The following is a 21,760-nucleotide window of genomic DNA, read 5'->3' on the forward strand; positions in this document are numbered from 1 at the left end:
TCCTGGGAGTCGTATATCTCTGACCGACGTTATAGTGATGCTGGAGTAGTCACAATTTCGTTCTGATTCACCATAGCTGATGCATGTTCTTCTGAGATAAGGTCGAAAATGAATTAAAGTACATCGTTAACTTCAGTACACAATCACTCTGTCCAACCATGCGCTTTCGGCTGTCGACAATAGCGTGAGGAAGGGTTTCTTTTGATGAAAAGGGGACTTACGACGACCAGTTACACCACTGATTGTGACGTTGTTCTTCGATCCCTTGGCGAATTGCACTTGCAGAGGAACACTAACCACCACACCCTCGGCAGTCGTACGCTGCTTGACTACTTCGGGTGCAGCTCCGTTTACTGATACGCCGGCATAACGGTGTAAGGCAGTGGCTACGAGGAGGTTTCGTCGAAAATCCAGCACAAATAGATTGGCGTATCAAAAGATAACTTACTTTGCACGTCAGTGTTGACATAGTAAATGGCGAGCCATTGGGGCTTTCCAGTTCCCTGGATGTTGGTAATGGTAACGGAACTATTGGAGGTGACTAGCGGAAATCCATGAGGCCACCATTGAAGGTCGACAAATTGATGACTTACTGCCAGTAACATAATTCCCGCCAGAACATGTTGAGCAGCTCGTACATTTGCACCGCCAGTAATGACGCCCTTCTCGGCCTCATACGAGATTCCTTTGGGGTAGGTGACCTCGCCTAAAACCCGTTTCTAAGCGACCCGCTGCCAGCAGGTGTGCCAAACACGTACCAGTGTTGACATCGATCTTCCAAATATCGTGCCATTCGAGACTCGCGGCCTGTTTCCCGCCAATCGTGATTGGCAACCACATATAACGGCTGTCGCTCAATTCATCGCGGTCCCATCGATCGCCCATGAATATATGCGTTGTCTTCTTAGTCCCTTTGATCTTGAGCTCAAAGGTGTTTTGAGATTCCCAGGTATTGGTACCTTCTGGAGCGAGTTGGGGCTGCCTAGTCCACGGCCCAGTCAGCGCCGGTGCGGTGAAGAGCTGGGCGTTATTTGGACGGTATCCGTCTTTTGGCTGAAAATGTGGTAGTAAGTTCCGTTCTCCTTGAACATCCGGGAGCTTCAAGGTTTGTACCTTGATAGAATTCATGCTCAGATACATATTCTCAACAGCGAGACGGAAGTGCTTACCGCTGAAACTATAGATAATTTCGGAGACGTTCAGCCTGTCGTCTGAGACGGGTGATCGCGTTGTTTCCGCGTGAGCCATATAGCGCGTAGGCGATGTCTGTGTGTATAAAACGCAAATGTATGATAATAGAACGTTAGCCGGATCCACGAGACCTACTATCATCGTCGACATACATGCCGAGATCCTGACTGGGTAGGCCAAATGGTAAATAAGAGTCCTGGTATACGTACGGCCCGGTCACATTAGGCGAAAGGCCAATCGCCTGGTAATGAGAGAGTAACTTGGGTTGTCCGAATGGAAATACAGCTAAGATGGGAATAGGTCGGGCCTACCACTTGCACCTAGAATATTCTTGTACTTACCACCCATTGCTTTGTCTTCTCACTGTATACAACCTTGGGTCGTTCCCCGACCTGGTCGCTGGCAGCTGGCGTTCCCTCCACTGGTTTGAAAGCCAAGCCCTCGTTTTTCCAATTGTACAGATCCTTTGACGAGTACACTGCGATGCCCGTAAAGTGTGTTCCGCCCGGACGATGGTCCTCGCCGAACCAGTAGAATGTACCGTCATCGGTCCTAACCATCGCACCCCCGTGGGCCTGGATTAAGACACCATCCGTATCGCGCCAGTCGGCTCCGGGGACGATCGCATCGTAGCGTGTAGCGTTTGGATTGGCCAAAGGGCGAGCTACCGCAAAAGAGGCGAGCAGAGCTGGGAGAAGGAACGCGGCGCGCATTGGGGCGGGAGCAGGGATACCACAACTCTGAAAATTCCTAACATCGAGTAGATCTTATACTTTGCGCCCGGGTGTGCCTGCCTTCATAATATTTTGTTCCCTTTGGAGAACTTCGGGATTACCAAAGGTGTGATTTGGCACCGAAAGAAGCACTTGGTATGGAGGTTATGAGCGAATACGGATACAGAGGCGAATTGGAATCACCGAGAAGCCGGTTTTTGCGGGCCGCTTCATTATAAGAGCTAAGAACGGTGAGGAGTGGCGCGAGTTGTTCCGTATGCTAGTCATGAGGGAAGATCTTGGGGAAGATGAAGAAGTCTTATTTACACGTGACCGGAGTTGACGACCTAATTTAGATGGATGACTTCATCGTTTTTGGCAATGGGCTCAATAGATGCCAATATACTGAGTGGAACATTGAACAAGGCAGAGTAAATTCAAATATAATCAGATTATATTAACTACTATACATACCGAAAAAGAGACTGAGTATACATTAATGCCGAACCTCAAGGATAACACTCACCTACTTTGGGTCCTCTTTTCGACCCAAGCCCTGAAGGTACATAAGTCCGGAAAGTTCACCCACTGTACGATCTTGACGTTCAGTTGCGACGTGCTTTACTTCGTTCCATATCATCTCCATCTTAACCATCATCTGAGGGCGAGTAGGCAGCGGAGATCCCTTTTTTGGGACAAATGAAATTGTTACAAGGTTTTTCTTTTCAAGCTCTTTAATGGCTTTGCCAAGCTTGTGTTTGAGATCGCCTGGCTCTACGTTCCAAGACAGTTGGATTTCTTTGGATTCGCGCCCACTTGCTGCCTTTTTTTGCTCTTTTTTCTTGGCTTTTTGGTCCCGTTCTTTCTGTGCAGCATCATGTTTATTGATTATCTTGACTAAAGGTTTGCCTCCATCGGGAGGGTCAGTGGAAACAAGTTGCACAAAGTTCGCGTCAAGGTCAATAGATGCGACGAGATCCTTGAGTCTCGTCGGTGGTTCAAGACGGTTGGTTTCCGAGTTGACGAGACGAACATAGGTATACGGGATGGCATTATTCTTGAAGAATGCAGGATTCTGGACCGCAAGTTCTCGGGCTGCTTCAGCGCGCTTCAATGCGGCGGCATGGGACTCGAAGCGGCGGCATTCCTGAAGTGATGGGATGATGCGCGAGGGTCCGGCGAGCGCTAGTGAGGGAGAAACAGCCGGACGAAGTGTGTAAGTTGCAAGCCGCATCGCAGATAGAACAGCGGTGGTCATCACAGTTCGCTCGAATAGTACAGGTGGTTCAGGTTATGAAAATGAAATGATAAGAAATGAACAGAATCTGTTATGCACGTGATCCGGGTATTCATTTGATCCCGCTCGTATGGTCGGCATCCAAGCAGTGGGGCGAAAAATGAGTGTCGTGAATCGGGTTGGCGCTACAGCATGTACCGTAATTGCTTTATTCCGAGCTTATTTAAATCCAATCGATGCTTTGATTTATTTTAGAGAACCGCAAAAAGAATCTACTTGCTATCGCTGCAAAAGTCGTGCTGTCCGCGAATTTCTGGAGGGCATAACAAATTGACATTATTGAGCCAACCGAAGTTTGCCACCGATCGTGATCATGGATTAGGCTTCGATTACTATCGTTCCTGGACGCTTATAGAGCAGTCAGGGTCACCCATGTGCAGCACATTCCCCTATATAAACACACCACACTTGTGAAAGGACCTATGCAACCGACCATGGCTGGCTCTGTCCACAAATTCAACTCTGAACGCGACCATGAAGGCGATCATTCTAGCGCGACCGACTCTGACGAGATCCAACTGGTACGAACAATCACGCCTTGCCTTCCCGGATGGCCTCTACGCAGTGCATTACATCACGCTATCGGTCGACGGTAACAATTGGTACTAATTCCCCAACATTATCATAGTCGAATAGACTTGATGGCTGCGGGTATCTGTCAAAGACAGATTGAGAAATACCGCTTGAACCTGATCAGTGTTGACACCTGCGTAGGGAAGCCCAAGTCTAAAATTTTAACCCCCTTCGTTTCTTAAATGTTTAGCCCTTCCATCGCCTGTTTACCGCTGATTCTCCATGTATTCAAGATTTACTGATGCTTTCCACTAAAGCAACAACTAGGTTACAAACAGGTAATGCATTGTAATAATTAATATCATTTATACTTTATTCATTTGCTACCGTTGTACAGCAACTACACCGCTCATGGCATATTGTAGAGAGCTTCGCAGCTAGCTTCTGTGCTCTTAACTTCATTGGAGGCGTACGGTAAGGGGTTTTGCATGCTTTCTGACATATGTCCGTTCGCTTATCAGGTTCTCTCGCCAGATCATTCTTCTTTATTGGCATCCTTGCCGGAGGGCCATTGGCGATATGGACGAATTACCTCATTACCATCGTCTTCATGTGGATAACGGCCGCAGTCCTAGCGGAAATTTGTTCTGCCCTGCCTCTGAGCGGTAGTATCTATATATGGGCTGCGGAAGCTGCAGGGCCCAAATATGCTCGATTTGTCGCGTGAGTTGGGGCGTCTAATTTCAGGATGTGGCAAAATAATACCAATTCCTCTCCAGCTTTATCGTAGCTTGGTGGGCTGCAACAGCATGGATGACCTTTGGTGCATCTAATTGCCAGGTGGGCTCTATTTATGTCTCCGACAAAACTTTGGGCATAACCTGTACGACTAGACGACCGCGAACTATCTTCTCTCCTTGCTTCCTGTCTGGGGCTACGACTTTCCGGGAGGCATCTCAAATGATAACGTCAAATGGCGTGCCCTGGTCTGGGCCGTTTCTGAAGGGCTATTTATTCTCGCTATTATTCTAAACTACCTCCCTCGTAAGTCTTAGCTCCTGACTTGCTTTCTTCCAGAACTCACGGCACTCTACTATTAGCCCGGATTTACTCGGCTGTTTTCAAGTTTTCGATGTGCCTGATGATCCTTGATTTCCTACTTTGTATTATTTGGTTGCCGATCGGAGTTAGCAAGACCTACGGCTTCAGGAGTGCACATGATGCTTTTTTGACGACTTGTGAGTTGGCTCTATGATTTTGTTCGCTCTAGAGTCTAACGGCCATCAGTCAACGGCACTGGCGCTCCCCCTGCATGGAATTGGATTCTCGGATTCCTTTTCACAGCCGGCACGCTCACCGGCTTTGATGCATCTGGACACATTGCTGAGGAGACTAAAAACGCAAGTGTTGTTGCCGCTCGCGGAATTTTCTCCAGCGCTATTGCGACGGGTACTTTTGGCTTTATTACTACAATCGTCTTTTTGTTCTGCACCCCCGATATCGATACATGGTTCAGCCTGTCTGCTCCCCAGCCATTTGTGCTGATTTACTCTATGGCACTTGGACGAGGTGGTGCTACGTTCATGACACTTCTCGCCGTCGTTGGCTTGATTCTTGTAAGCATATAATCATTATTAGTCGCCGTAGGTGTGAACTCATGCAATTTGCACTCAGAATACATCCATCGCTGTGGTCGCCGCTTCTCGTCTCATCTTTGCTATTGCGCGAGACGGCGTACTTCCCCTTTCCGGATGGATCGGACAAGTCACCCCAGATGGTCGTCCCCGCAATGCGGTCACAGTTATGTACATATTTGGCGCTTCGATTCTCTGCGTCATTCTCCCTTCAAGTGTCGCCTTTACCTCGCTCGTCAGTGCAGCTGGCATCCCAACCATCGCCGCTTACGGTCTGATTGCACTTCTACGACTGACTATGACCCCGAATGGATTCAAGAGTACCAAGTTCTCGCTTGGAAAGTTTGCCCGTCCAGCATATTTTGTTGCTTTTGTGTTCAACGGGATCGTATTCGCGAGTTACGTTTCACCCTTTAGTTTCCCGGTTACTGCGGAAACGTTCAATTTCGTGAGTTGGGCTAGCAATATGCAATCATTCAACTCGTACTAAAATGATAGTGCTAGGCCGGCGTTATATTGGGCTCCGTCACAATATTCGGGATACTCAGTTGGTACTTCACTCCTGAGGAGAAATGGTTGCGGAATTCCCAGGCACAACAGGTGTATGAAGGTGCAGACGGTGGCGCTAGGCATGCACCCCCAGCATATACTGAAGCGCTCAACGATACTGCTCAAGGCAGCAGCTCAGCCAGATAATGCCTCTCGTTTTTATAACAGTGCACTGCAGCTTATTCCACGCATATGTACCAGTGTCTTGAAAGCTGATGGTGCCTCTGGCGCATCTCCCTGCATTCAATGTTTTGTAGTCGACTGTTTTTATGTTTGGGTGTCCCTAATAGAAACTCCCCCGAGTTTGATATTTTACCATCGGAATTGAATTGATTCACGGATCACTCCTGGAAGTGTCCATAGGATAGCGAGGTAATCACAAAAAATACAAAGTATGCTAATTGATGCTAATTGATGCTAATTGACGTATTTGATTGGTGTTCCGCTTTCGATCATGTCTTCGACGTAATCACCAACCATCTCAAATTCTACTGGACGCTGAGCCTAGGTAAAATTAGTTGACTGACACGAATCCTAAGCATTGTTGCCAAGCTTACCATAGTCATACTTATCGAAAGAGACGAGGGGCTTTGAGATTTAGGCGTTAGCTTAGGGCTAGAACCGCGAGCCATGGGCAAGCGCCCACCGCGCGAAGGTGGCAGAACCGGGAGAGGAAGCAGTGCCTAAAATTAATTTTCAGTGAACATTATATAGATAAAATCAAGCGGGAAAACACCTACGTTCCATTTACACGCATCCCAATATCTCTTCTCAAAATCGCTCAGAGAGGCCCTGAGTGGATCCGTAGACGGGTTCTTCTTATTTGGAAATGCTTTATACGAAGAGCCCTTCGGGCTTTCTCTAATCTCCGCCCACAGGCTCTGGTGATATAAGAACCTTGGCTCTATGTTGGTAAGCAGTACCTCTTTCGATTCGGGGGTCTTCACAAGCGTCGCCATTCGATCGACCGTAAGAATGGACAGTGCTCTGTTGGGATGGCGCTCAAAGTGAAGCCTTAGCTCAGGGGCGGGCTCGCTCGGGATGGTGAAACAGTCCAATAAAAACTCTTCGTCAATCGTCAAGCCCGCGCCGATAGCTTCACCCTAAAACCATTTAAGATATTGCGGCCGAGTCACTATATGCAGCTCGTTCCGAGGTAGTTAACTCACAGTCATCCAGCACAGCGTTATGTCTGCAATCAGGTGCTCACTGTAACTTCCACCTACATCTGAATGGACCCCTGGGAACCACATCTGAAGCAGATGTGTTAGTTAGATTTCTATTAGATACCGCCCAATTACCTACCTGTTTTACGTCTCTATCAGACTGATAATTAGCGAAAGGTGTCGGAAGGAACTCCTTCCGATTTTCATGATAGGAGAGTGCGTGGCGAGCCACCTTAACTCCCTCTGGGAGCCTGTATATACCTCATTAAATAATGAAATTCACCGGTAACATCCACTCACTCAGAGTCGACAAGTGTCAAGGCGTTGACCTTTGGTGCAACCAGGTCTTCGTACACCGAACCTGGGCATCTTGTTGGACTATCCATGCTTTTGCATTCTTATTTGGAACACTTACCAACTGTATCCCATACACCGAGAAAACTTACTGAAGTCAGCAAAAGAGCAACTGGTAAAGGTATTCTCAGGACTACTTACTCGATTGAGGCGGGCCTCCCGACCTTTCTACGCTAGCATCACCGCGATCTAAAGCACTCCAGTAGTGGAAGAACTTCCCCATTTGTCGTGTGTTCAATAGCCCCAGCTTACACTAAAAGGCTACGCGTTAGCGGTAATTTCCCTGCTTATTGTAAATCATTTACTATCAAACCGGCTACTTTTCGTGCTGTATATGCACCTCGAGAGAAACCAAATAGGCTAGCGGATGCATTTAATAGCTGGCGCCTTGAATCACTACTGCATCACTCACAATATCTTGTCACCCTCTGTATAGTTTTGAGCAATAAAGTTATATGCGTCTCGGATCTTACTTCCTATGCCATCCAAGGAAGCTCGGTCACCATAAGTCGAATTCGAACACGTAAGCTACTCACCGGTAGCTGTTCCGCGTGCCTTCTCGTAATCATCCCCAAGATCGGAGTTACCTTGAAAATCGTCGCCAACCCCAACACCACTTTGATAGAATACGATCTGGAGGCGTCTGATCAAATTGTCAGGCAAGTCAGTTTGGTTCTATCAATACACAAAGCATGATACATACTGTGGGATTGTGTTGATAAGTGATTTTACACATCGTGCTACGTCCAGGCCTGTGAGTGTTAGTCACAGCGACATCAAGACTAGAGACCTACACAGTCGAAGAACATTAGTCGGATAGGTTACTGCATGCAAGGGTTTCTTTTTAGGTTTCGGTATCTTCTCTAACTGCGCCTGTGTATCGTTCTTCTCTTCTTGGGACAGTGCTGGGAGGCACCAGGTTGTTCAAGTTGTGCAAGCCAAGTGCTAAAAAGTAACTTACATGAAATGAGCCCATCCTGCCCTGTTCCATCGCAGAAAACCACGATATTTTTGCCAGTGACTAGTGAGATACGTCAAAGAGATACCCCAAGGAGCTCAATGTTATTCTTATACTAACGAGGAGGAATCAATGCGCTTGCCGAGTTGGATATCGACGGGGGCATAGGTGTAGAACTAGGGGAAGATGTTGTTATTCCTAGTGCAGGCATGGTCGTAGAGAGTTGGTAGCTTCTCCTTGCTCGCCAAGCGGCTTTATATAGTGGCCTGGTGGCTGAGCTCCCCCACTCCCGTAATACTACCTACTCAGCAGATGCTCCAAGAAACGTGGCTTGCTTACAAAATTCTTCGTTGTATGCCTGAATGCATTCCACAAATAGTTACGTGTGATCGAAATTTAGCTTCGTAAGTTCCATAATTTTCAATTTATTGAGCTGCCCGAGCCTACCAGCACAGGTTTGGCAGTCAGTGTTACCATGCTTATTCTCAAATAGGTGCCCAGCGCTCAAAACTCGGCTAGAGGCAAACGCCGGGGATGAGTATACGTGCGCCTACCAGTTTGTCTTCCACATATTGCAAGTCCCAAGAGGACAGCCAAGAATTCATCTCAGTGATTATAAGATTTCTACACTAGTATATTATTTTCTCCATGACAGGAAATGATGAGAATTTTGTTATATCCCTACATTGCCGTTAACGGTTGCCTTTACGTCTTCCCCACTGTATTTGATGCCAGCCAATCATTAAGACGTTTATGGTAAAGCGTATAGCCAAGAGTAGCGTTGGCATTGGTTTGGGGTATCCGCATGGGTGTATTCCTTTGTAACATGTCAATATGCATGCAAAATATATGGTTTTGTGAAAAGCCTGGCCCTCAAGGAATGAGTCAACCTGAACATGTGCATGGAAACGGAGCTCTGCTCATTTTAATATTAAATATTGAGTACATTGAGTCAGCCATGCGATCAGATGTTCCGTTTTGATTCGGAGGCGCCCACTGGAAGTCAGAAAAAATCGACTCGGCTACACAAAATTGACTCGACTATACGTGCTCGCTTCGGCTCTTAAGCGAGCCCAGACTCAAACTAGTAGCGGGCTACTTTAGGAACTTGATTCGATCATCATAGTTAAAATACATAAACGAGAAACAATACATATATAAAAAATCCAGGCCCACACAGTGTACATAAATATAACAATATCTTCGACAGCAATGATTTTGCGCATACATCGATATGTACACCATAGCTCTTATCGGGATGCTATGATCATTTTCAACCCTGATTTTAAGCGGCGCTTGAGCTCCCTACTATTGGGAAACTTGGGCTTGGGTTCGTAATCGCATGGGTGTCCCTCGGCATGAATAAAGCATAAATGGCCTGTATGGCACAAGCAATCAACATCGGGTCCATACTCCACAAGCTCCTGGAGCTCCTTTTCAAAGGCTTCATCAACCACGTGGTATGGATCGATCCCCCACGATTCGCGCTTTTGGTCCCTCGAGCTGAAAGAGTTGATGCGAGTGCCTATAGCCAAATTAGGAAGGGTCAGTCGGAACGTCCTAGACTTGGTCCGAGGACCGGGCCGCTGCGAATTGGATGAAGACAAGAGCTCCATCTCTTTGCGACATTCTGAACGGGGTGTGTTTCCAGAAGACCTTTTTTGGTTGGGCTGGGGGCGGTTCTATTTAGTCTCATTGCGAGTTCACGGTTGCGCTTTGAACTCTTCCAGCTCGTAATGAGTTCCTCTAGCATATCGAGAGGGTAGGCGAGAATCATTTCGGCCTCCTCCAGAGTATAGATGATGTTTTGATGCTGATCGTGCGTAAGATTCTGGATCAAAGGAAGCAACACGGTGTTCAGGAGAGTGCTAGGATCACTTTGCTGAGGATATATGCACTAAGAAAGGAGCCGCTATACGTAATTAATCAACTCACATTGCTCCATGAAAATCCTTCGCTCTCCCGGCGGTAATAAGCTGCCATGATGCAGAGTTCATGAGCGTAGATCTGAGCGAGAAGAACCACGTTCTGTGTCATCGGGAGTTCACGGGCCATGACATCCTGACGTTGGGTCAGCTCTGGGAAACAAACCGAATAACAGAGATAGGGGGGAAGTTCACAACTCACATACGAGGATAACAAGTCGAGCACAAAGCACACAACATCGCGCTCTCGTTCAGACACAACGTCAAAGCAAGCAAGGAAGATATAAACGATAAGCGTTGCGCTCAAGTCGACCGACATGATGAGAAAGTCTGTAAGGCAAGGATCCAAGAAGCGGGCACCGCGGTCTGAGGAGAAGAACGGGCGGAAAGGAGCTCTATATAACCTTACCCTCGACAAACTGCCATAATCCGAGCACAGCATCAGGATCCCTGCCAGCAGGCGTTCCCCGCAACTTGACCCGGACATAATGCAAACACATGTCACGTACACGATGTGAATACATCATAATGGAGTGCTTCGCAGCCCCAGGGTTAAGAACATAATTTACCCTTGGCGGTCTTGTTCAGACCTTGATCGTCCAAGCGAGTACACCGATAAAAGTCCGTCACGTGCGCAATCAACCATGCCCAAGTGTGTTATCTCAATCAGCATGGTTTCTGGGGTGATCTCTGTTCGCCTTTGGACCCGTCCGGGATCACGTTCGTGACATACGCGAGGAGGAATTGAACTAGTTGCTAATGATGTATAGTACAATGATCAACGTCGGTATAATAACAGCAGACAGAGACTGGAGCGGCAAAACAAACGAATAGAAAACGCATAAACATCAGAATAGAACAAGGTAACATCAAGACGACGATTCAAGAGTCAAATCAACGGGAACCAGTTCCCGGTTATCCGATACGCCAAGTATAATGTTCAACATTGCAAGGTGAATAGGTAGCGGATCGAGAGATGGGAACCGGGTTTGGGTGAGAGTGGTTAGAGCATAGAAGCTTTGGAGAAGCTCGCGCCATGGGTCTCCTCCTGATTTCCAGAGGCTCGAGTTTTGAGTAAGATTAAAGTGCAGGAGGTGAAGTTGAGAAGACAGCAATCCCACAGGCGGATCGTCCGTCTTGGACGGTATCTCTGTTAACCTACCCATAGGCCGAGTGATAGGAGGATCCGTGAGGCGGAAGTAGTGTGCAGTCGCAAGAGGCAGAACGCTTGGCGTTGAATCAGATACGGGAGAGTCCAAATCTGGGATAGTGCAAACTTCGGTATCGTATCCAGGCAAGACGAGATAGTCATTCGCGGTAAGATCAACCACGGTCGAAGGCGGCGTTCCAGCGGGGGCGACCGGAGCCTTGACACTTGGAGAAGCACTCGTTGAAAGTGCCAAGCCGGTGACGAGATCGAACCTTAAAACAGACACATGCATCCCGAGCCGCGTATCTCCACTCATCTTGGCAGATGTATGCGCCTCCCAAGCTGTGCACCAACAAAAGAACAAGAAAAAAAAACATGGTCAGAACACAGCCACAGCACACCCCGATCAATACATACCTTGCACCTCATCCCATTCCATTTCTCCCATCTTGCAAAAAACAATTCTCCACTCGATCGCAGCACGCTTGGCGAATCGCATGGCAAACGACCATACCTTGGCAATGACCTTGCCGACACTCCACTCTTCGCACATCCACACCTTGGTTTCGTACGCTTCCCCGCGTTCGTCGATGCATGTGGCACCCAACCAGCGTTTAGACTTGGAATAGCTGTATCCGACGTGTAAGAACATGTGGCGGTCGAATACCTCACGTTGCGCATCTGGCCAGTCCATGGAGAATCGGAAGCGGGGTGCGAGCGGGCGGGCGAGCGTGTATGCTGGGACGTGCACGGATGTGTGGGCGGGTATGTCGAGCGAAATGATTTCACGGCGGATGCGGCGGCCAACGGTACGTGGAATGCGGTCGTACACCGAGAGCGCAGTGGAAACGAGTCGCTGGCGCGATTCGGGAGGGGTCGTCGAGTGGTCAAACAGGAGCGAGGCGGGGACAAGATGCGTGCTGAGGCGATGACGGTGTTCGGATAGAGTGGAAATAAATTTGTTTGATTCAAGAGTTGGGATGAATGATCGAAGGGCTGGTGATGAGAATGCACGCTGGGGAATAATCAAGTATAGGATAATATGCGACTGCGTCAGAGGCAACGACGAAATAAACGAAACTACAACCGAATTAGTAATGCCCCGCAAAACCCGAATAGAATACTCACCCAACGTCTTGACCATACTTTCCCACTTGACACTAACAACTCCACCTCCAACATCTCCAACGACATGTTTCCCAAGTCGCCTCGTCTACAATAGAAATAAATCATCAGTCAGATACTTCACCCAGCTTTCCCAAGAAACTCACCTCGTAAACCTGCCCAACACGTTCCATCCACCGCTTGACGACCCCAACCTCCTCACCTTCCTCGACCACCGCATACGCAACCACATCTTTGGCCCCACCAACAGGTTCCAGCCCCACGACCTCCCAAAACCTCAACGCGGGCGCATACACCTGCACGACCTGCCCGCTATGCCCTACCGCGACTTTAGGCACCCTGGGCTTGTCCAAGCGGGGGGACACCAGGTACGCCCGATCCGTCATGATCGCTGGCAGAGGGAGGTCGAGTTTGGGCACGGCCGTCAGCTTGGACAGTGTCATTGTTTCGGACCCGGGCGCGAGCGCGAGCGCAGAGAGACACGAGCCGAGGAGCATCATTCGTTCGACTCGGTTGGGTCGCGGGTGTGGGTGTGTCCGCTTGGATGACTTGGTCGGCGCCCCATGCCCAGTTATCCACCGCCTCGCGCGCAAGAACGTTCACGCCCGCTTCAACAGTTCCAACTGCGACGGCAGCTTCTCTAGGCGAGACGGGCGTAGGAACCGATACAGGCACAACGGGCTTTTCCTTCGAGTCCTGACTCGTCCATGTCAACACATCGCCCAACATCCCCGAGCCCAGTGCGTTTGGCCTAAACATCGCAACGAGGAGCGCCGGGCCCGGTGGAGACGACAGCAGTCCGTTGGGATGCGCACTTGTAGGGGGTGTCGTCCCTCGCGAGGGAGCTGCGCTACGCGGTGCGGTACCTGGTATGAATTCGTCGTCGTCGTCGTCGGCGGACGAGTCCGAGTCTTCCGATGCGGAGGATACCACCGTCGCGGTTGGACTTTGCGGAGCCACGATCGGGACCCAGTCGCGCGCAAACACAGGCCTGGCGGTGTTGGTCGACATGACAGGTTGAGAATGGGCAAGTCGGAGTGTGCGAATCCGTTTGGCCGAGGGGTTTGTTAGGTTAATGTACCCCGAGCGCAACTTGCGATGCGCATTTGGAGAGGGCGAAGGTGTCGGGAGCTGGTTTTTGAGTTGGAATTGGGGGAGGTGGTGGAGCTGGAGCTGAGGATACGGGCGCGCTTGGAATACATATGGATTAGGCTGGGACTTTGAGAGCTGTAGTTGCGGACTAGGTTGCTGCTGAAAGGAAAGACTCGAACTTGACCGGGGTCGGAGTCCCAGCCCGAGCTCTATGCGTTTCGCAAGAACCGATGTCGGGGTCGCACAAAAGCTCAGAGCCCAGCTCTCTCTCGCCGTTCCTTCCTCTATTCTTCCCTGGTTGAATGTCCTTGCTCGAGGTCTAGACGGCGGAACAGTCAACCCTCCCCGAACTCCAAACTTTCCTTGGGTACCGCGATACTTGTCGTCCACATTCTGATACTTTTCCCCAAACTTTAACGGATCCCATGCTCCTCCCGTGTCGTCCTCTTGAGGCGGGGTCAAGGGAAATAAGGTACGTCCAAAACCGGGGTCGCCTCTTTTTCTTTTACATTTTCGTTTTCCGTCTCCTCTTCTTTTTCCTTGTCCTTGTCCTTGTCGTTTGTGGCCGACTCGACCTCCATCTCCAACCCAAGATCGATCCCCAAGTCCAAGTCAACATCCATAAGTTGATCCTGAGCGACAGGCGTAATGAGCTGCAACTGTCCACCCTGCGGGGTATCAGAAGCAGCACCAGAAGCAGCAGCACCAGCAGCACTAGCACCACCAGCCGTCCACTGATCTCCGAAAAAATCAAAATCCGAATCCTGGACCTGATCGTCGCTACTCTTCGAGTCGGCAGGAACATCCGCCACACCCCACCCGTCGAGCGGAAACGCAAACCCGGCGTCGGCGTATACCGGGTCTTGCGGGTCCACGCCGATCGCGTTGTACTCTGCGTCTCCAAAGAGGTCCATCCCGAGATCAAAGGCGTCGGACGCGCTCGGCGAGGCATGGATAATCGGTGGTTGAGTATGGGCAGCGGGAGCACTTAGAGTTTGCCGAGCCACGTATTGGATTGGGGTGTTTGCGAGGGATGTGGGTGTTTGAGTTTGGGTCTGGTTTGAGTCTGGATTTGGGTTTGGACTTGGGTCTGAGTCGGGTTGTGGTTGAGCGAGTAGTTGGGGAGGGCTGGGGGGCGGTGGGGTATGAATCGGATGGATGGCATCGACGGGCGTCGAAGGCGCGCTCGTGGCCAGCGCAGGAATAGACGCGCTTCCGCTCCGCGCACGTTCCATCCTAGCGCGCTGTTTTTCTTTCTCTTTTTCGCGGGCGCGGACGACGGCGTCGATGAGGTTCGAGGCGGTGTTTGCGAGTGCGACCAGAGAAGGGTCTCCGTCTTGGATCGTATTCGAGGTACTGGGTTGTGAGCCTGGATTCGCAGATGGGGCCAAAGAGATGGGTTTGACGAGTCGTGTCTTGTTTGCGCCGAATCTGCGAGGTTTTGTCCATCCTGGGCCTTGGGTGCTCAGTCCGGGAGGAAGCATAGGCAATTTGGCTACGTCTATACTCGGCAGCTTGCTATCCACGACGCACAGTGTCCTCGGCCAGATGGCATACATGCCGCGTGATCCGGTGGAGCTGGTAGCGGCGGCAGGTGTGGTAGCCGAAGGAGTAGGTAATCCAGAAGGAGACGCGGCGGCTGGAGAGCCGGTCGCGGGCAGGGGTAGCCATACGAGTATACATGGGGAGACACTCGCAGAAGGGGGGACGCCCCTCCCACCTAGAGACTGGGCGAAGCCATACGGACCAGATGGGGTATGTCCGGTGTAGGGAGCGAGCGCATAAGCAGGGGCAAAAGCGGGTAATAATCGGAGTGGAGTTCCAGGTGCGATAGAAGCGTTGGTCGGCAAGGGATACAGATGTGTTTGGTGTGGATAGAGATGAATGAGGATGTGTGAGGGGGAGAGGGGCGTGGGAGCGGGTGGGCGAGAGATATATGGACGTGTGCGTGGGTGAGGATCTGGTTACGAAATTGAGATTGGATGTGCTTGGATGTGGAATGAGACGTACCGCTGTTCAGACCACTGACGGCCCCATTCACCGGTGGATGTGTGTGGAGAGTTGAGGAGAACCGTGTGGAGTAGGCAGTAGGTGTGGGTGTGTGAGGCGTTCGAGAACGAGGGCACGCAGTGCGGATAGCCATAGTTGGTAGATATGGCGCAATGAGTGACGCACGGGTCTACTCGTCTGTTTTGAGCGAGAGTTATAGGGGCATATAGAGGGAGGTCTGGGTTTGGTGCATTCGGTGCATGGAACAGGTGCGGCCTCACAGTGGCCACATGGGTGGAGATGGGCGAGTTCAAAGGACGCGAGTGGAGGAGTGGTTTCTGGCGCAAAATGAGCTCAATCCAGAGCATGTGAGAGGACTTACCTGTCAGTCCTAAATCGCTAAAATCCAACGCGGATAATCTGGGGGCGCCAACCTCGTTTGTAACAAGCGCAAAGGCCCAGAGCGTGAGCTTTGCATTCGGTGTGATTATCGCGGCCAATGCAGTGGCAATGTCGGGAGCACCGGCAGCAACACCACCACATGCTTTCGCGCACTCTCGATCGCCTCGTCGGCCCCAGTCCAAGCACGGCACTCGACAGCAGCAGACGCCGGCAGTCCAACCGCTGAGATAAGCAACGACGAAGTAGGCGATAGCGCCGACGGAACCAGTGTAGGCACCGGTGTGGGCTGTGGTCTCGATGGCCCTGCGGCAGGTGGCGGTGCTTGTGCGGGTGCTGGGGGTCGGAGTCGGAGCCGCACTCGTACTCCCACTCCCAGGCTTTGCAGGCAACGGATGGCTCATGGCCGCCAACTCTCAGCCCGCTCCCCCGATCTCAGCGCCCGGCGCCTCCCTTCCTCATCCCCCCAAGCGCTCAGCTTAGTCACCCACGCGTCCTCTCTGTCCCTTTTACTTCTCCCTCGTCGTCCCACCATAATGTCTGGCGTCAACACTTCTACATCCGTCCTAGACTCGGCGGCTGGGCGTATCCTATGCATCGCCGACGTCCGTGGTCATCTTTCCACCCTCAATCACCTCGCACGTGATGCTCGCGCGGTGGCTATCATCCACACAGGCGACTTTGGCTTTTTTGGTCCGTCTGCTTTTGTAATCTTCGACTGTGCACTCATGCTTCGCAGAACCATCTAGTGTCGACCGTATAAGCGACAGGTGTGTCCATGTTACTATTTAATACACTCTTTTAATTGACCCATCTTTACTAGGACCCTCCGCCACCTCGTCTCGTACTCTCCCCTCATCTCCCAAGACGACCGCCCTACACATTATCGACGAGGCTACCACCCGGCGAATCGACGTCGGCGGTGTGTCCTTGCGCTTACTGGGCTTGGGGGGTGCCTTGGTCCCGCACAAATTGTTCGACAATGGCGAGGGCCGCGCGACGATTGCAGGTGGCCAAGGAACCATGTGGACCACCGTTCTTCAAATTGGTGAATTACTGGATACCGCTCGAAGAGTCTACGACGCATCTGAAACTCGTTTGCTCGTCACCCATGCGAGCCCTGGGCGAGAGGGTATTCTCGCCCAACTCGCCCTTGCCACTCGAGCGGATTTAACCGTCTCGGCCGGGTTGCATTTCCGTCATGCGAGCAGCTACAACGAGTTTAGCGTGCAGGAGGATATGGATGGGTTTAGAACCAAGTTGGTCAAGGGGAAGGAGACGTTTGATCGCGTATGGGAGAGTGTCAAGGCCCAGGTCGAGACTGTGGTCGAGTAAGTCCTGGTTTTCTTATCTTGTGCATTTTTTATGTATTTTTCGCGGGTAGTGAGCGACAACGTATCCTGCTCGAATCCACACTCGGGATGATCGAGCGTATCCCACCCCCCGTTCCTCCAGCTGGTCCAAACCCAACGGGCCCGATCCCAGGAGAAGAACCAGCATGGAAAAACTGCTGGAACTGGAACCTCTGCGACGCATCGTACGGATCTCTCGTTCTCGAAGTCAAAGACGGACGAATCAGCGCCGAATTGAAGAGTCAAGGTATGCACACCCCTTTTTACACCATTATCAATTACTTTTAACATTGATGACTGGGTACTAGGATTTAATTACGGGTACCGCAAAAACTCTCAACCCGCCCAGGCCCAACCTGCTGTCAACGCGAGCGGAACCAAGCCGCCTACGACTACAGGATCCCCTGCCCCTGGTCCCAAGCCAAAATCGGCACCTGGGACTAAACCCGGAACCCCTGCTCCTCTTCCTTCTGCCGGTGGAACTAAACCCACGACTCCAGCTCCGGCCCCTGCTACTGCTACTGCCCCAGCTACAAAACCTACCACCCAGCTCCTGCGACGAAACCTACTACACCCGCCCCTGCTGGGGTTTCTAAACCCGGTACACCCATCAACGGTAGAAAGGGCAAGAGAGCAAGCATCGATGGTGTCGAGAGTCCGACGGTCGAGGAGAGTGGGTTACCTGATGAATCCAAAGGTTTGTCTGTCTTGTCTCGTTTGACGTAGAATAGCAGTCTCACTTTATTTATTTTTTACGTGTAGAGGTTAAACCCTCCGACTCGAACTTGGATTCTATCAAGTCTCAGGATGGAAGAAGTACGGGCGCACAGACTCCGCCAACCGGTATGGCATTCTTCATTCACTAAAAGAACTTGATGGCCAATTATTATTGGCCATGATACAGGTCCCAGAAGACACCCATGGACAATCTACATGCGTCCCCTCCCGATTCCCGTAACCGAAGACGAAATCAGGACGTTTTTCGGTGATTCTGCCGGCTTGGTACGTCTTGTCCGTCTTGTATATGCGCCGATGACGAATTTGCTTTTATTGTGGGGGGTCAGATCACTAACATCAAGATCCCGATCGACTTTAAGAACCCGGCCCAGCCTCAACGCGGGTTCGCATATGTCGAGTTTGCGGATGAGGAAGGTATGAAAGTCGCATGGACAAACACGGCGAGGTATGTCTTCATATATACGCCTTTCCCCCTCCTTTTCCTCACTCCCCCCCCCCGACCTTTTTGAACCCTGGACTAACGACCACTCGTATACAACAAGACCATCCAATCCGTGCGGCCGAGCGTCGAAATCTCCAACCCGACGGACCACTCGTCCACGCGCGGCTCGTTCCGCGGGCGAGGCGGCGGACCTAACAGGGGAGGCGGACAACAGGAAAAGACGGGTCCCGGTTCGGCGGGTTGAATCGAATGGGACAGCAGGCGCTGGCTGCTGCTACGGGAAAGGGCCCGGCCAGGGGACAGGCTGGAGGTCCTAAAAAGGATTAGATTTGGGGAGACAAGGGGTTTGTAATGAGTCCAAGTGGGTGGGAGGACTCGAGCGAGGGCGATGTATGAGATGTGAAAACCAACCAAGATGCGACGTGAAAAGATGTATGTTCAATTGTGGGCATGGGTTATTACGTAATACATGTTTATTCTTTTTTTTCTGTGGTTGTCGGGTTTTGTTGGGAAGTGTTGAGCTCGTTGCAGGTTGATGAATCTGGGTTTGGTAAGGATTCTAGTTGTGGTGAGATAACCAGCCGGTTGTGGAGGGTAGAAACAACATATTATCTTTAATGTTATGCCGTATCATACAAGTATCCACCCGAGCGAGGAATTGTGGTCAATACCATCGGCCTGATATATCGAATCCCTTGGCAATGAATCCCATAAGCAATCATTTGACCTTTTCAGGGATCGCGAGTACGGCCTGCCTTTGGTACACAATTACATTTATATCGAAAAGCATAGCTTCTTGGAACACATACAACGCAAGAGACAGATTCTCTCCCTTTAAGCAGGTAGCAGAGCTCGAGCCGACCTACGGGCGTCACAGTACCACAACCAGCCTGATGTATGCGCATTATCATTGAATAAACTAGCAATATTCGGTAGCGCTACAATTGTTGAACAGTCAGGGGTCTACCTCTTCAGTGTACATGCTTATTGAAAGAAATTTGAACAAGGTTTTTATAGAATCTCAGTACTTGAAGGTCGTAATGATTGTCGTCTAAAAATGTGGGCGACACGCGAATGACAAGCTTAAATCGACATACTTCCAACTGGCGCCAACGCTAAAATAAAATCATCGCGCGCGAAGTGTCGTTAATCCGACTAAAGAAGTACCAGACTCACGTGTGCCCTTGCCTTTGGTAACCAGAGGTCAACAATCATGTGTTCAGACTGTTCCTGTCATAGCAACTCGAGGAACGAAATTATGATAAACATTACTCGATCTCGTTATAGGATTGCTTGGTCTTACTATCCGCGCCCGGGGCCAGCGCCACTTTAGGATTTTGCAGTGTGAACTTTGAAATGAGGTATCGACGTGTACATCACAGTAACCTGGGCCCGAATTCACTGGCAGAAGTCGGCCCGCATAGACCTTTGGGCACATATAAAAGGAGCACCGTCATCCGGTTTTTTTTAACACACATTCATTCCAGTGCTCTCTCTTTCTCTTCCACCATGGTCAAGTTTACCATCGTTCCCTTTTTCCTCATTCTTAGTGGTGTTGTTAGCGCATCCCCCACTCCTGCAAAAGTTGGGGTGAGCCTCGAGAAGCGCTTAACGTGCTTACCGGTCAATGGGAAAGCGAAAATATCGTATGTTCAACACAGTTTATATGCGCACCTAGTCATAATACATTCATAGGGAAATGGTCAATATATTCTATTCAATAACCTCTGGGGGAAAGATCAACCCGGTACCTCTGGCTCGCAGACCACCGAAGCGCTCTCTTACAGCGGAACCACTATCAGCTGGAAAACACAGTACTCGTGGAGCGGCAATCCAAATGATGTAAAGAGCTGTAGGTTCCCTTGAGCCTAGTCGGCCGTTTGGAAGCTCACTGCATGTATGCTAGACGCGAACGTTGCTCTATTGAAAGGACTGGGCAGGCAGCTTTCAGCCATCAAGACAATCCCCACCACCTGGAGGTGGACTTATTCTGCAGCCGCCAGCGACCTTGTTGCCAATGTCTCCTATGATCTCTGGCTCAGTAATATCCCCAACGGGACGGCAGCCAGCACAACTAGCACGTATGAGATCATGATCTGGCTGAGTAATCGCCGCGCTGGACCTGCAGGCTCCCAGGTCGCTACTGCCAACGTATTTAAATGCTTGATTTTAGTTGTTGCCAAGATACTAACCGATTATACCAGATTGGAGGCCAGAACTGGGCAGTATTCAAGGGTAGAGTTCAGACTTGGGATGTCTACTCGTTTGTTGCTTCGAGCGAGTTGACCAACTACAATGCCGATTTAAAACCATTCTTCAGTAAGACATATTGTCCTTATTATGGGTTAAAATTCGCTGAGTGCAACTTCCATCAGCCTACTTGAGCTCATCTCACGGCGTGAGCTTGAGTCAATACCTGGTTGCTCTTCAGGCTGGTACAGAACCCTTCCAGAGTTAGTTTCAAGGGAATTTTAAATGCAGGCAAAATCTGAACATCATTTTATAGAATCAGGCACTTTGACTACGACTAGCTACACCGCCGCGGTTAACTAGATGGCGAAGGGGCTAGTGCAGTTTGTTATCAACATCACGGCAATATCTTCGTGTCCTAGAGAACACCCCACAATAATTCTCGAACTTCCTTTATTGCTATACCTTGGTATGCCTTCGAGGATCGTATAAGTTTGCATAGGAGTGTAAGTCTGCTTGCCTGTGTCCGCCTTTTCAAGCTCTCCTTTGAGCATATAATTTGAGATTGTGTACTGTCATTTTCTACATATAAGTGTGCGTTGAGAGACACGTTCGGTAGTCTTTAGCCTTGAAAGTCTATGAAACGCAAGATGTCCGCGGGAAAACCCAAACACGACCCGGGATTATGTGGCGTTGATACAGTCCTACTGCAACGTGTACGCAAAATTGCCCCAGTCTGATACAAGCTAAACTCGGACTGGGCTTCATTGTCATAAGGGTCAAGCCCTCAAGAAAACAATTGGGCCTGGCTCAGTGGAATGACCTTTTCAAAATACTCGACGTCATTTCACCCATTTTGGCGAAGTAACATAATGCATTCCATACAGCCACTAAATATATTATGAAGGACTATTAGAAAAGGATTGAATAAGCTTAAAATCAAGGCCAGCTGTAGGGTGGCATTAAATTTTGGATCGCTTAGT

At 50.1% G+C, this 21,760-nt stretch overlaps 8 protein-coding genes across 8 annotated transcripts; 3 read left to right on the forward strand and 5 right to left on the reverse strand.

Moving 5' to 3' along the window:
* Positions 1–132: 132 nt before the first annotated feature.
* RhiXN_03721 (glycoside hydrolase family 43 protein) lies at positions 133–1,904 on the reverse strand (the record flags this gene model as incomplete). The annotated part of the gene is made up of 7 exons (XM_043323538.1): positions 133–170; positions 222–386; positions 449–706; positions 759–1,266; positions 1,344–1,358; positions 1,412–1,498; positions 1,533–1,904. The coding sequence occupies 7 exons, from the start codon at positions 1,902–1,904 to the stop codon at positions 133–135; spliced, it is 1,443 nt and encodes a 480-aa protein (XP_043175957.1).
* Positions 1,905–2,430: 526 nt separating this feature from the next.
* On the reverse strand, positions 2,431–3,162 carry RhiXN_03722 (translation initiation factor IF3; the record flags this gene model as incomplete). Its single annotated transcript, XM_043323539.1, has 1 exon — positions 2,431–3,162. The coding sequence occupies one exon, from the start codon at positions 3,160–3,162 to the stop codon at positions 2,431–2,433; it is 732 nt and encodes a 243-aa protein (XP_043175958.1).
* Positions 3,163–3,635: 473 nt separating this feature from the next.
* Positions 3,636–6,044, forward strand: RhiXN_03723 (amino acid permease; the record flags this gene model as incomplete). The annotated part of the gene is made up of 10 exons (XM_043323540.1): positions 3,636–3,722; positions 4,032–4,052; positions 4,112–4,188; positions 4,249–4,437; positions 4,494–4,554; positions 4,608–4,758; positions 4,815–4,952; positions 5,002–5,330; positions 5,389–5,796; positions 5,853–6,044. The coding sequence occupies 10 exons, from the start codon at positions 3,636–3,638 to the stop codon at positions 6,042–6,044; spliced, it is 1,653 nt and encodes a 550-aa protein (XP_043175959.1).
* Positions 6,045–6,314: 270 nt separating this feature from the next.
* Positions 6,315–8,586, reverse strand: RhiXN_03724 (uncharacterized protein; the record flags this gene model as incomplete). The annotated part of the gene is made up of 15 exons (XM_043323541.1): positions 6,315–6,401; positions 6,455–6,580; positions 6,638–7,000; positions 7,067–7,150; positions 7,203–7,314; positions 7,364–7,424; positions 7,479–7,508; positions 7,559–7,670; positions 7,723–7,777; positions 7,830–7,893; positions 7,954–8,060; positions 8,121–8,169; positions 8,212–8,322; positions 8,379–8,438; positions 8,496–8,586. The coding sequence occupies 15 exons, from the start codon at positions 8,584–8,586 to the stop codon at positions 6,315–6,317; spliced, it is 1,512 nt and encodes a 503-aa protein (XP_043175960.1).
* Positions 8,587–9,625: 1,039 nt separating this feature from the next.
* RhiXN_03725 (uncharacterized protein) lies at positions 9,626–10,824 on the reverse strand (the record flags this gene model as incomplete). The annotated part of the gene is made up of 5 exons (XM_043323542.1): positions 9,626–10,005; positions 10,083–10,257; positions 10,311–10,436; positions 10,503–10,666; positions 10,710–10,824. 5 exons carry the CDS (start codon positions 10,822–10,824, stop codon positions 9,626–9,628), a joined length of 960 nt encoding a protein of 319 aa, XP_043175961.1.
* Positions 10,825–11,169: 345 nt separating this feature from the next.
* RhiXN_03726 (mediator complex subunit 13 carboxy-terminal protein) lies at positions 11,170–16,459 on the reverse strand (the record flags this gene model as incomplete). Its single annotated transcript, XM_043323543.1, has 9 exons — positions 11,170–11,792; positions 11,868–12,530; positions 12,579–12,663; positions 12,722–12,894; positions 12,941–14,111; positions 14,144–15,627; positions 15,678–15,846; positions 15,924–15,994; positions 16,039–16,459. 9 exons carry the CDS (start codon positions 16,457–16,459, stop codon positions 11,170–11,172), a joined length of 4,860 nt encoding a protein of 1,619 aa, XP_043175962.1.
* Positions 16,460–16,591: 132 nt separating this feature from the next.
* Positions 16,592–18,914, forward strand: RhiXN_03727 (uncharacterized protein; the record flags this gene model as incomplete). Its single annotated transcript, XM_043323544.1, has 11 exons — positions 16,592–16,748; positions 16,795–16,812; positions 16,879–17,386; positions 17,440–17,654; positions 17,716–17,883; positions 17,958–18,104; positions 18,170–18,250; positions 18,312–18,409; positions 18,472–18,590; positions 18,688–18,817; positions 18,846–18,914. 11 exons carry the CDS (start codon positions 16,592–16,594, stop codon positions 18,912–18,914), a joined length of 1,710 nt encoding a protein of 569 aa, XP_043175963.1.
* Positions 18,915–20,096: 1,182 nt separating this feature from the next.
* RhiXN_03728 (endoglucanase cel12C) lies at positions 20,097–21,140 on the forward strand (the record flags this gene model as incomplete). Its single annotated transcript, XM_043323545.1, has 6 exons — positions 20,097–20,177; positions 20,283–20,439; positions 20,494–20,738; positions 20,792–20,906; positions 20,963–21,040; positions 21,094–21,140. The coding sequence occupies 6 exons, from the start codon at positions 20,097–20,099 to the stop codon at positions 21,138–21,140; spliced, it is 723 nt and encodes a 240-aa protein (XP_043175964.1).
* Positions 21,141–21,760: the final 620 nt, after the last annotated feature.

The sequence above is a fragment of the Rhizoctonia solani genome, chromosome 1 (assembly GCF_016906535.1).
Source record: "Rhizoctonia solani chromosome 1, complete sequence".
In the NCBI taxonomy this organism is placed as follows: Eukaryota; Fungi; Basidiomycota; class Agaricomycetes; order Cantharellales; family Ceratobasidiaceae; genus Rhizoctonia; species Rhizoctonia solani.